The following is a 13,483-nucleotide window of genomic DNA, read 5'->3' on the forward strand; positions in this document are numbered from 1 at the left end:
CCTGATAGACAACAGTTGGTAAATATGAAGAAAGCAAAGCAAATAAGGGACATACTATCGATTAGTTTTCCCTAAATATCCACCATATCACAATTATGCATTAAAGAATCATCGAATCAGATAATCTCCAACATATTCTGTCTCCCTATGTAGAATACGGTTAGGCGTTTTCTAGATGTGTACATGTCTAGGGAATCAAATCCCAGTACCGAGTTGAACAAAAGAAATCACTTATTATGGCAGTCGTATTTAAAATACTTTTATTTTACTCGATCACGTGGTGTTTCGGAATCAAATAATCAGAATGACCTAATTCTATATTGAAATTAATGTTACTATGTCTGTTTTGTAACCAATTAAACTTTTTAATTGTGTCTTTATGCTATTTTTTTCATTTTTGATATTTCATCTCTGACAGACAAGAAACCTTACATTAGTTTCTACGTTGGATAAACTCAAAACGATCAACTTACATTTGCATGCAATAGATACAGCATACTTTTTAAACTGGGTCAAAACACTTCAAAACGCTAGAACGATAAGTATCCAAAATACGCCAATATCTATGTAATTATATCGATTTTTATACCCTCAGTATGTTTACAAAACATCATCGGGTGCGTATAATGGGCACATGCTATTTTTGGAACTCCAAACCGTTGACACTACAGTTTCCTGGTGTATTATATTTTCCTTAGATAGAACATTGACTATTGACGATTTATAAATAGAAAAAAAAATCATGTAAAGTTGACAGAATATCTAGGTGGGACAAGTCACAGTTTAACATAATCCATTTTCATGTTTTCAGCGTCTCAAAAATAATTATTACAGCACAACACCTAGCGTAACAAATATAACCTAAGCTAAGCCTGTGTTTCCGTTAATATCATTAACAATTTCAAAAAAGTTTGTGTCTTTGAAAATGAGCACATTCATTGTTTATTTCCTATGCTTGGCATAGCAAAATGTCAGATGGTTACTACCGTGTCACATATTTTTTTCACTGGTTCTTAATGATAACCATTATCATTGCGTTTGCTTTCTCGCCTCACTGCTCTATCCACTGAAGAGACTCGGCATGTCTGGTAGCTGGTAGTCCAAATCAGAGTAATCGAGATATCAGTATCAAATTCGTCGAAAGCCAGAGCGTCGTCTTCAATGTCGATGAGTTGATGTGATACTACATTACCAGTGTTGTTCTAGCCTGTCGTCTTTCATGACCCATCCATGGCCAGAATTCATATAGGAACAACAGGTTGAGAGATATGGGATCTCCCTCAGATTCTTAGATATCGTATATGCTGTTTCAGACTTCTCCGACATAATGGCAATTACACCAGATCCACATTCTTCGAATGATGGAATTAGTTCCCCTTTGCACTTAATTCGTATGAAGTACCATTCATCCATCTTATGGACCCTCGTGCGACCATAAATGGCAAAGGTGATATCATCGAGGTCATTAATGAGGCCATAAATGTTAAATGATTTTCATTGGTCTGACTTTCTCCATTGAAGGTGTTGGTTGTGTCACATCTGGTGTATGCGTAAAGACACCATTGAAGACTCTCCAGAAAATAGTTCTTTACAGTGCTTTCCAGACTTGACAAATAGTAGAACTTCACTGCAGACCTCATTTATGACCTCAAAGAATCCTCCTGTGCCATATATGGTCACTGAGGGTTCACAAGAATGAGGAATTGTGCTTCAAACGAACCAGCTCAACCCTTTGCAGAATGTGGATCTGGTGTCTTTTCCATCATGCCTGGGAAGTCTGTAACATCATATACGATTTGTAAATCACTAGGTTGGAAACAGGAAGAGCTCCACATCCCTGAAGCCGATGCTTCTTATGTTAACTCTGGCCATGGACGGTTGATAAGTTAGAACCACGATGGTAACCCAGTAATGTAATGTCACATCGGCTCATCAGCTCATCTATTAGTTGGTGTTTTGCTGTAATAATTCATTTTGAGACGCTTATAGGCTACCCAATATCGAACATGAAAATGGATTTTTTTTAAGTCCCACTTTGATATTCAGCCAACTTTAAATTCAAATTTGTTAAGATCAATCGTCAATAGCCAATGTTATACTCAGGAAAGCATTTGTTGTTCTATTGTGGTCATTTTGATACCTCATTTGTCTACTTTGGTTGAAAAATGTCAATATTATGACTATTTTCATTTTTTAGTGAAATTCGAGGTGGCGGTCATCTTCATGACGTCATAACCGGAAGTTCATCCCAACTTATGCAATGCTAACATTCTGATTTGTAATCAGTGGGTCATAAGGGATAAGAAAAATATTGGTTCGGAGGTTTGGAGGGGGATGCATGTGGGACCCTCCTAGCACATGTATACAATTAGGCCTAGTATAAAAGGAGTTCTGGTTGATGCTGTCGCTCGCTTCGATTTTTGTTTTGTAAAGATCGGTCGTTTTAAATAATGCTAGCATTTGGTACTGTCAAATAATAACATTAGGATTAGAGCAAAGTTGAATCAATTACAAATCACAACGCAAAAGGTCATTGTCAGTACATGTTTTTAATTACTCCAAAATATAGTTCAATTAATCAAACTGTAAACATTTTCCCGCCATATTGGAATGACAATTTCTAGTAAGACAGTGTAAGACAGCGATACTGCTCGTTACTTTACCAATGTGACATCAACGCAATGCGCATTACCTGTGGAATTTATGAACATCCATTGTGACTAAAAACAACGAAATAAAGGCGGAGAACCACTGTTGAGTTAGGTACAAGAGAACTCATCTTTGTCACGAGCTTTTGGAAAAATAATTTGCCGTCATTGTTTCACCAATTGACAAACACCAAAATAACAAAACTATGCACATTTATTTACAAACGAAACACAACACAATCATGGAATGACCACTAACCACTCTCATTTCACTTCACCCACCTAAAGATATGTAACCTACATTATATAGCATGACTAGCTTCATGTCCAATTCCAAATAATCTTTGATTAACACACGCGAATGTCTTTCACAGGTACAATATTGTCTCTGGTCAGATTATACTGGTCTTCCCAACATATCCTTTGAAATGTAGACTCAAGATCAAATCAGCTCCTCAAGGTCAAATCAGCTCCCCATGGTCATTATATAGGTTCATCTGAGGCCAACATATCTCCAGGTTATATACAGGTCATGAAGGTCGAACACCAACTCCTCAAGGTCATATATAGAGGTTACCTACAAGGTGTAATCAATGACATAAATACCTATTCTGGACCTAACTATTCTCTACACATTTATGTCATTACCAAAGAGTTTTAGCCTCAAAATATATATATACATAAATCATTCATTTTAATTCCTACAATTCTCTTGACCAACGTATCCAGGCTAGTTTGACAGCTATAATATCCACACATTTGCTTTCCATAACTCACTCTTTCCTGAAATAATATTTACACACTATCAATATCTGATGAAATGTTTTATATAACATTAATATTCTCTCTAAATTCTACTCTCACTGAACCCAGCAGAGTTGTAATACTCACATCAACTCCCAAGTTAAACAATCCGAAAAACCCTGGATACAGGTTTTACCACAGACACACAGCCACACTTTATATTGACACCGCGTCCCCGGAAACATATAGGCACAAAGCCATTCGGACACACAGTCCTTCAAAATAGGCACACACCCGACTGGACACACAACCCTACAAACACTGTACCAAGGGCACACAGCCACAGACGTCACAGCTTCGAAGCACACAGCTTGGTGGAAATAACATATTTACATGCAAATAGCCATAATCAGCACCCAGTTAATACACTGTATGTCATCCTCACAGGTACTGTAGTAGGAGTTTAGGCACACAGCCCTCCTATATAGCCCTATACTTGGCACCCAACCTTTCTGGTCGGAGTCCTGCCTGGTACTGACAACTCATACCTTTGATAGCTAGTGCAGTAAAACTTATGCTCATGACCAGCACGTGATTTTTAATTTTCCTCAATTTACCTGAGAAGTGTCAGTGTCGGCTTACCTCGCGAAACCAGTTTTACAACTTACCTGGGAAGAGCACATGCATTACAGGTGTATGAATGATCTGTCACATTTGAGCAACCTCCATAGTAACCTTATAGTAAAATAGTAAACATAACAGGAGCATCCTGACAACACCCTCCACTTAAGATTAAAATTGCTATTTTAAATCTACACATAACTTACCCATTCTCCAGAAATAAGGACCATCTAATTATCATACAATCTTTAAATTCAAACTTTCTCAAAGTTTACTTGATTTAGGGTAAGGATTTGAAAACGTTTTCTATTATTCGTTTTTATTTTTTCACAAAGACAATCATTGCATCTTACTGACTTTATCAAAATACTTTGAACAATTACGTATCATATAGATCTGAAGTCAATATTTGGGGACATAGTTTGCCTGTAAAGAAAGGAGTCCTTAAAGAATGGCGGAATTTTTCATCTAGTTGGTACAACTGCCTGGCATAAATACTGTATTAAATTATACATTTTAAATTTATTGCAATACAGTGATATGATCCAAGAGATATAAAACACATTTCCACACTATGAAAGAAGAGATCTTCAAAACTCATTGGTACACACGATGTTTAAGAACGCATTAAAACAATAATGAAGGAAATGTTACACGTCATGGCAGTAGCCATGAAGACCACAAAACAAGTCTTGTCTAAAGCAGCACTGACCTCTTTCCACGAGACGTCAGTATCGGTGACGTCACGTTTTTCCTCGTTCAATTGAACATCATCAGAGTCTGTCTTGGCTTTTACAGTGATGTTACTTTGTGAACCTGGCGATACACTGGTCCTGTTTTGATTTGTCTTCCTTATATTGTTTACGAATTGCGCCAGTCTGGCAATCCTTCTGGGAACTTCCACTTCCTCTGACCGGAAGTAGAACCGCAGTCCTACTATAGTACAAATCATTATTAATAAACTCAAAATGACATGTACGACGAGAAGATAGCAAAACATGGCCATCTGTGGAGATGACGTCTGTGGCAAAGCACTGGACACAATGGACAAAAACACGGCGATAGAGAGTAATACAGTTATACAGAAGCCAACACGCTCCCCAGACTCAGCTGGGAGGAGAAACACAAACATATTCATGAAACACATTAACATGGTCGGCAGTAAAAAATTCATCACGAAAAACTCTGGCTTTCTTTTAAATGTGATAGAGAATAACAGTCCTACGGCGGCTGGAGCTACAGAAGACGCCTGGAAGGTACTGACAAGACTCCATATTGGATTCTCTTCATACTGCGCCGTATTAAGCGTGGAAGCCATGGCGTTGATTTGAACAAGATCTGCATTGTATCCCCATGGCAACAATATGACAAGACATGATTGTTTGTCAAAAGGGTAATACCTCACGTCAGCATCGCAGGTTATCGTAAGCTTCACCGGGAGAAGCCAGGATACCATTCCAGAGGATGTGATCATGATGTGCATATCACCTTTTCCAATCAAGTCAATGTCGTCATATCCATTGGAAAGAAGAAGCGGGGGTGTCCAGATGCTTTTCTGCTTGAGATGAGTTATTATTAAATTAGAGTAACGTGTTGGGTCCCAACTCAATCGCTCGTCATCCCAATATACAGATAACGCACCGGTGATGGAAAATTCGCTTGTGAGTTCATTGAAAATCTGTATTTTTCTCAACGCAAAGCTCACGTTGATATTGAGAACCTGACTCTGGTATTGTTTCCCAGGATGAACAACAGGATCGTATCCATTAAGCAGATCAACGTTCAGCATTGTCTTGTAAGTCGAATTAGTGCACATCACTCGAATACATCCAAATGTTAACATCAGTGCCAATGCACATGCAGCTCTAAGATGTTCCATTATTATGATATTCAAACAATAAAAAATATTTTTGTCGAAAAATACTTAAGTAAAGTAACTGCACCGAAGCCAGTCCAAATCTCGCGTTGAGATAGAAGAAGGGCTGAAGACTCTAGTAGATACAGTGCACTACCTATTTCTTCAAAACTTTAAACACAAAACCAAAAGAAAACTATTTGTTTTCTGTTTAGAAAGATAGACATTTGACTTCACGTGCTTGTTAAGGAGGCCTTTGGTTCAGTACTAGTTCGATATGTCGTCTGCTCCCTATCCGCCTTCAGCGTGTCTCTGGTTGCCTAATGACAGGGAACACCTAATGGAATGAAATATAATTATGAACTTTGTGTCAATATTAGAATCTCTAATGTTATATTGATCAGCCACTAGACATCATTAGAAACAGATAACAAAACCAAATAGAGATGTTTTATTGATGAAAACGGTGTGACCGTTGCTAATGTGGGCTGCTTTTCTTTCCAAATGTTTATTTTTCCACATAGCAGTATTTAAGCAAAGTCCAAAAATATCGATTTCTGATATCAATGTATATCAATGTCTAAAATTGAGAGCGGAAATGGATGTACTTGTTGAATAATTCACCTGGCATTGACTCACGTCGATTATCTGACACTACTAATGAGGAACATTCATTAACCGATCCTTACTGAGGTCATGTCTTTTTGATACGTGTTCTTTCAGCATCAGTTATAATAATTAGTTATTGCAACACTTGACAACAATGTTGACCGCAATCGTGATGATTTAAAATGGCCTCTGTAATCAATAGTACTCTTTTAATATCAATGGCGACTATTTCTACTTCAAACAATCTATAATTATAATTAAAAAAAAAGTTGTATGTTATGCAATTATCCGATAATGAAATGTTTCTGAGTAAATATGTCACACCATTGGACGTGATGGCGGTATTTGATGGATGGTCCTCTTTATTAAGATATCCTGATAGAGAACGGTTTGTAAATATGAAGGAAGCAAAGTAAATAAGGGACATACTACCATAGGGAGTTTTCCCTAAATATCCTCCTTATCACATCTGCGTATTAAAGAATCATCGAATCAGCTTATCTCCAGCAGATGCATGCATCCTATGCAGAATACAGTAAAGCGTTTTCTAGATGTCTACATGTCTAGATAATCCAATGTTAGATCCAGGGTGAACAAATAAATCACTTATGGTGACAGCCGTCTTCAAATTTCTGATCATACTCGATTACGTGATAGGTAAATTAAAATGCATTTCAGAATTAGAATGACCTACAATGGTGGAATGGGTAATCCCATTAAATAATTTAACAGACAAGAAAAATTAACAGTGGTTTTCAGTAGGGTAAACTCAATACGACGGATTCGCACGTTTGCAATAGATAAATTATTACTTTTGAACTGGGCCAAAACACTTCAAAACACTAGTACGATTCGAAGTTCATTTATCCAAAATGAGTCAATACCTGTGTAATTCAGTATTCTATTTTGAATCCACACGTTTTATTAAAGAACCTTAGAAAGTTCGAAGAAACCTTTGAATTGCATGCACAATGTAATGCATACATGCATCTGTCTAATTCTCACGTCTCAGCCAATCAATGCCCACTTAAATATAGTAATTGGCAGCTCGGATATGGCTAATCCTGTCCACTCATACAAAGCAGTTTTCGCCCGATACTAACATTGTTTGGTTACGTCAAAGGAGATGTGATTGAAAACTAGCTCCGCACAAATTTCCACGTCGCCTGGCAACTGACAACATGATCGGGTATAAACCACACCCATGTATTTGAAGTATTCTACCCAATAATCGTAAACAAGAGATCCAGAGGGATCTTGGCGCCCACCAAAGAATGATCTATGTCTGACAATGGAAAGAGGGATCTTTTCCCTGCTTTTCAAACTTTTTCAAACATACTACATACGAATTTTAAGACAGATTGCTTCATTACTTTCTGAGAAACAGCGGTGAAATCCAAGATAGCGGCCGGTTGGCCATCTTGTTGACCAATCAGTCCCAAAGATACTATGCACAACTAGGGCCCAAGGGGAACCTACGCATGGAGCTTGAGAGATATCCTTTCAGTTATATCTGATAAATAATAATAACTATCGAAATCCAAGATGGTGGCCGTTCGGCCATCTTGTTTACTAATCATCAGTTACAAAATCCAAAATGCAAAACTAAGGCAGTAGGGGAACCTATATATGAAATTTGAGACATATTCCTTCAGTACTGAGCATGATCGTAAAAGGCGACTAAATTTAGGATATGATCTTTTCTCTTCTTTCTAACTGACTTTAACTTTCCTAATGCCTCCCTTGGCACCGCCTCACTTTTGGCCTTGAGTTTCAAAAAAGCGTTCGCCCCCTGTGAGGAAGGCTCTGGGCTCTGTCCCCTGGCCGAGACACACTAAAGTCTATAAAAGTGGAAGTTTCTGCTCCTGCTTAGCGCTCAGCATACAGGGAGTGGGACGACTGGTTCGCCTGTTGTCAGTATAATACAACCGAGTGGGGTGTGTTGCTTGGTGTCTTCGGCGACATGCTTCAGTGATATAGCACTATAAAAAGGGCAAAAGTTCCACTATACAAGACACAACATGAATATACCGCAGTCTCCCAAAACACACACCTCGTACAACATACACGCAGCACATCGCATGCATGGGAGGCCGTCCTTACATGACCATAGCTGTTAATAGGACGTTAATTAATCAAACAAACAAACAAACAAACTTTCTGAGAAATAGCGGTAACAAACTCTAACTATCAAAATCAAAGATGGTTGCCAGGTGGCCATCTTGCTCCTTGATCAGTCCCAAAATGCAATATGCACAAAAAGGATCCTATGGGAATCTACATATGGAATTTGAGAAAGATCCCTCCAGTACTTTCTGAGAAAAACCCATAACAAAATTTAACTATCAAAATCCAAGATGGCCGCCGGGCGGCCATTTTGTTGACCGATCGGTCCCCAAAATGCAATATGCACAACTAGGGTCCTAGGGGAACCTACATATGAAATTTGATAAAGATCCCTTCAGTACTTTTCTGAGAATAGCGATAACAAACTTTAACTATCAAAATCCAAGATGGCCGCCGGTCGGCCATTTTGTTGACAGATCGGTCCCAAAATGCAATATGCGCAACTAGGGTCCTTTTCATTCATTCTTTATTTCCTCTAAAAGAGATACATGTTCAATAAATTCAAAAAGAGAGTGAAAAAGAAAAGTTCAACACATAACATTATTGCGAAAAAAGAAAGAAATAATAATAACAATTTACACAGTCATTTCAGTTAGAACCTGTCCTCAGCCGCCAGGTATGCATGGGACGCTGCTCTGATGAAGCGTGTGGCCATCAATTCAAAGTCTTTGTTAGGATCTGTGTTTGAGGCTGTGTCTTCCGAGATAATTTGGGACAAATTCTTCGTCTTGAGGGGGGGGGGGGGGTGGCTTAAAATTTATCTACAGTTAAAAATGTATCAATACCACAATTATCATAAGTATCTTGTGTGGTGAATCCTGTCTCTGATACATACGGTGGAAGTCACAATGTTTGACGTAATGGCGGATGAGATCTGTGAATCTTTACCACATTTTTTTACATGTTTTTTCTTGAAGATTGTGGTGTTATGTCAAGAATTTGATACAAATCTCGCACAAGCGAGATCCGCTGTGGATGTTGCGGTGATCCCATAATACGTGTGGATATATCTGCTTGTGTATGTATCTGAATCTGTCAAAGTCACTCTGATTGTTCATTCTATCACGCCACAGATCAGTTTCACGGTTTCTTAATTAGCGTGCTTAATATATAGTTTCCAATTCTATTTTGAAGGAAACTCCCGTCCTGGTAGTGATATAACGAGCGAATAAATCCATTAAGTTGTACTTTGTTAAGATATTACAAATATGGGAGGTCAAGGTCACGGTGACCGAGCCAGACAAACACTGTACAGGGCTCCGATAAAGATCTATGTTTTCTTATATTTTGATGGAAAATGTGCTACACAGCTTTTGGCAGTATGATGTCTGAGGAAGAGTTCTAACGAATACATGTGGAAATTGGCACAGACTTATACGTAAAAGTTGATTTTGAAACACTTTTCTAAGAGACAATGATGTGACTCCGGTGAGATCTACTCACCCACACCTGTATACTTCTACAGTGGATCTGGTGTACATACAATTGTACCTACTGTATATAATATTTACACTTATAGACTATAGTCATGTCGACTCCAAGAGGTACTTTCAACTCCAATAAGAGAAAATCTAAAGGACGTGATGAGAAATCTGTAGAGGAAAGTCTTGTGGATATTTATAACAAACTTGAGAGTCTAATCACTAGTGACACTATGGAAAAAATGATACATAAACTCAAAAGTGATATCAGAAAAGAAAATGAGGACATGATTCAGAAACTTGAGAGTCGGATTTTCGACTTAGAGAATAGCAATGACAGACTAAAACAAACAGTCCAGAGTCAAGAAGAAACAATCATCGAGCTACAGAAGGTACAATGTGAAGTGTACTCTAAATACAATGACTTAGAGCAACACGGTAGGAAGAATTCCATCCGTATATCCGGACTCCGGGATACCTCAGATTCCGAATCCGTAGATGACTGTGTTAAAACTGTTGTGTCTTTTGTAAACCGTAAGTTGAACATTCCCGTACAGAGTGAGGACATTGACATTGCTCACAGGCTAGGTAAATTCAATAAAGATCGTCCAAGGAACATTATTATAAAGTTTGTCCATAGACGGAAAAAGCACGAGATCATCCGCGCGAGACGACAGCTGAAGGGTACCGTGTGTAGCAGCCAATTCTTTCCCCCCTGCTGAAAGTTTCCCCGGGGAAAGAATCAGCTAGCTGAAAGTTTCCCGGGGAAAGAATAGGCTAGCTGATTCTTTCCCCCCCTAGTTTTTTTTTTTCCCCCGGGGAAAGAATTGGCTAGCTGATTCTTTCCCCCCTCTCGATTTATTTCTAGGTGGGAAACTATTGCCAAGCTGATTCTTTCCCCCCTCTCGATTTATTTCTAGGTGGGAAACTATTGGCTAACTGATTCTTTCCCCCCTCTGGAATTATTTCAAGGGGGTGGGAAAGACTATTGGCTAGCTGATTACCCCCCCCCCCTTTTGATTAATTTTAGGGGGAAATATTGGGTAGCTGATGATGTCCCCATTTCCTGTCTCTTTATTTCTAGTTGGGAACTAATGGCTAGCTTGATTCTTTCCCCCCTCTCGAAATATTTTCAGAGGGGGGAAACTATTGGCTAGCTGATCCTTTCCCCAGTCACAATTTATTTTTAGGGGGAAATATTGGCTAAATGATTGTTTCCCCTCTTCCCTCTATATTTATTTCTATAAGGGGGAAACTATTGGCTAGCTGATTCTTTCCCCCCTTCCCTGTCTATTTATTTCTATATGGGGGAAACTATTGACTAGCTGATTCTTTCCCCCCTTCCCTGTCTATTTATTTCTATATGGGGGAAACTATTGACTAGCTGATTCTTTCCCCCCCTTCCCTGTCTATTTATTTCTATATGGGGGAAACTATTGACTAGCTGATTCTTTCCCCCCTTCACTGTATATTTATAAGGGGGGAAACTATTGGCTAGCTGATTCTTTCCCCCTTCACTGTATATCTATAAGGGGGGAAACTATTGGCTAGCTGATTCTTTCCCCCGCTTCACTGTATATTTATAAGGGGTGAAACTATTGACTAGCTGATTCTTTCCCCCCTTCACTGTATATTTATAAGGGGGGAAACTATTGGCTAGCTGATTCTTTCCCCCTTCACTGTATATCTATAAGGGGGGAAACTATTGACTAGCTGATTCTTTCCCCCCTTCACTGTATATTTATAAGGGGGGAAAATATTGACTAGCTGATTCTTTTCCCCCTTCACTGTATATTTATAAGGGGGGAAACTATTGGCTAGCTGATTCTTTCCCCCTTCACTGTATATCTATAAGGGGGGAAACTATTGACTAGCTGATTCTTTCCCCCTTCACTGTATATTTATAAGGGGGGAAACTATTGGCTAGCTGATTCTTTCCCCCTTCACTGTATATCTATAAGGGGGAAACTATTGACTAGCTGATTCTTTCCCCCTTCACTGTATATTTATAAGGGGGGAAACTATTGGCTAGCTGATTCTTTCCCCCTTCACTGTATATCTATAAGGGGGGAAACTATTGACTAGCTGATTCTTTCCCCCTTCACTGTATATCTATAAGGGGGGAAACTATTGGCTAGCTGATTCTTTCCCCCCCCCCCCCTTCACTGTATATTTATAAGGGGTGAAACTATTGACTAGCTGATTCTTTCCCCCCTTCACTGTATATTTATAAGGGGGGAAACTATTGGCTAGCTGATTCTTTCCCCCCTTCCCTGTCTATTTATTTCTATATGGGGGAAACTATTGGCTAGCTGATTCTTTCCCCCCTTCCCTGTCTATCTATTTCTATATGGGGGAAACTATTGGCTAGCTGATTCTTCCCCCCCTTCCCTGTCTATTTATTTCTATATGGGGGAAACTATTGACTAGCTGATTCTCCCCCCCCCCCTTCCCTGCATATTTATAAGGGGGGAAACTATTGACTAGCTGATTCTTTCCCCCCTTCCCTGTCTATTTATTTCTATATGGGGGAAACTATGGGCTAGCTGATTCTTTCCCCCTTCCCTGTCTATTTATTTCTATATGGGGGGAACTATTGGCTAGCTGATTCTTTACCCCCTTCCCTGTCTATTTATTTCTATATGAGGGAAACTATTGACTAGCTGATTCTTTCCCCTCTTCCTTGTCTATTTATAAGAGGGGAAACTATTGGCTAGCTGATTCTTTCCCCCTTCCCTGTCTATTTATTTCTATATGGGGGAAACTATTGGCTAGCTGATTCTTTCCCCCTTCCCTGTATATTTATAAGGGGGGAAACTATTGACTAGCTGATTCTTTCCCCCCTTCACTGTATATTTATAAGGGGGGAAACTATTGGCTAGCTGATTCTTTCCCCCTTCCTGTATATTTATAAGGGGGGAAACTATTGACTAGCTGATTCTTTCCCCCCTTCACTGTATATTTATAAGGGGGGAAACTATTGGCTAGCTGATTCTTTCCCCCTTCCCTGTATATTTATAAGGGGGGAAACTATTGGCTAGCTGATTCTTTCCCCCCTTCACTGTATATTTATATGGGGGGAAACTATTGGCTAGCTGATTCTTTCCCCCCTTCCCTGTCTATTTATTTCTATATGGGGGAAACTATTGGCTAGCTGATTCTTTCCCCCCTTCCCTGTATATTTATTTCTATATGGGGGAAACTATTGGCTAGCTGATTCTTTCCCCCCTTCCCTGTCTATTTATTTCTATATGGGGGAAACTATTGGCTAGCTGATTCTTTCCCCCTTCCCTGTATATTTATAAGGGGGGAAACTATTGGCTAGCTGATTCTTTCCCCCTTCACTGTATATCTATAAGGGGGGAAACTATTGGCTAGCTGATTCTTTCCCCCCTTCACTGTATATTTATAAGAGGGGACACTATTGGCTAGCTGATTCTTTCCCCCTTCCCTGTATA

At 39.1% G+C, this 13,483-nt stretch overlaps 2 protein-coding genes across 2 annotated transcripts; one reads left to right on the forward strand and one right to left on the reverse strand.

Annotated features, from left to right (window-relative positions):
• Window positions 1–2,532: 2,532 nt before the first annotated feature.
• LOC138328772 (acetylcholine receptor subunit beta-type lev-1-like) lies at window positions 2,533–6,136 on the reverse strand. The gene is made up of 2 exons (XM_069275514.1): window positions 3,540–6,136; window positions 2,533–3,225 (listed from the first exon to the last, which is right to left on the reverse strand). The coding sequence occupies exon 1, from the start codon at window positions 5,890–5,892 to the stop codon at window positions 4,630–4,632; it is 1,263 nt and encodes a 420-aa protein (XP_069131615.1). The 5' UTR covers window positions 5,893–6,136; the 3' UTR covers window positions 2,533–3,225; window positions 3,540–4,629.
• Window positions 6,137–10,132: 3,996 nt separating this feature from the next.
• Window positions 10,133–10,747, forward strand: LOC138328982 (uncharacterized). The gene has a single exon (XM_069275682.1). It carries the CDS (start codon window positions 10,133–10,135, stop codon window positions 10,745–10,747), a length of 615 nt encoding a protein of 204 aa, XP_069131783.1.
• The last annotated feature ends 2,736 nt before the right edge of the window (window positions 10,748–13,483 follow it).

This window comes from Argopecten irradians, chromosome 8, assembly GCF_041381155.1.
Source record: "Argopecten irradians isolate NY chromosome 8, Ai_NY, whole genome shotgun sequence".
Classification (NCBI taxonomy): domain Eukaryota; kingdom Metazoa; phylum Mollusca; class Bivalvia; order Pectinida; family Pectinidae; genus Argopecten; species Argopecten irradians.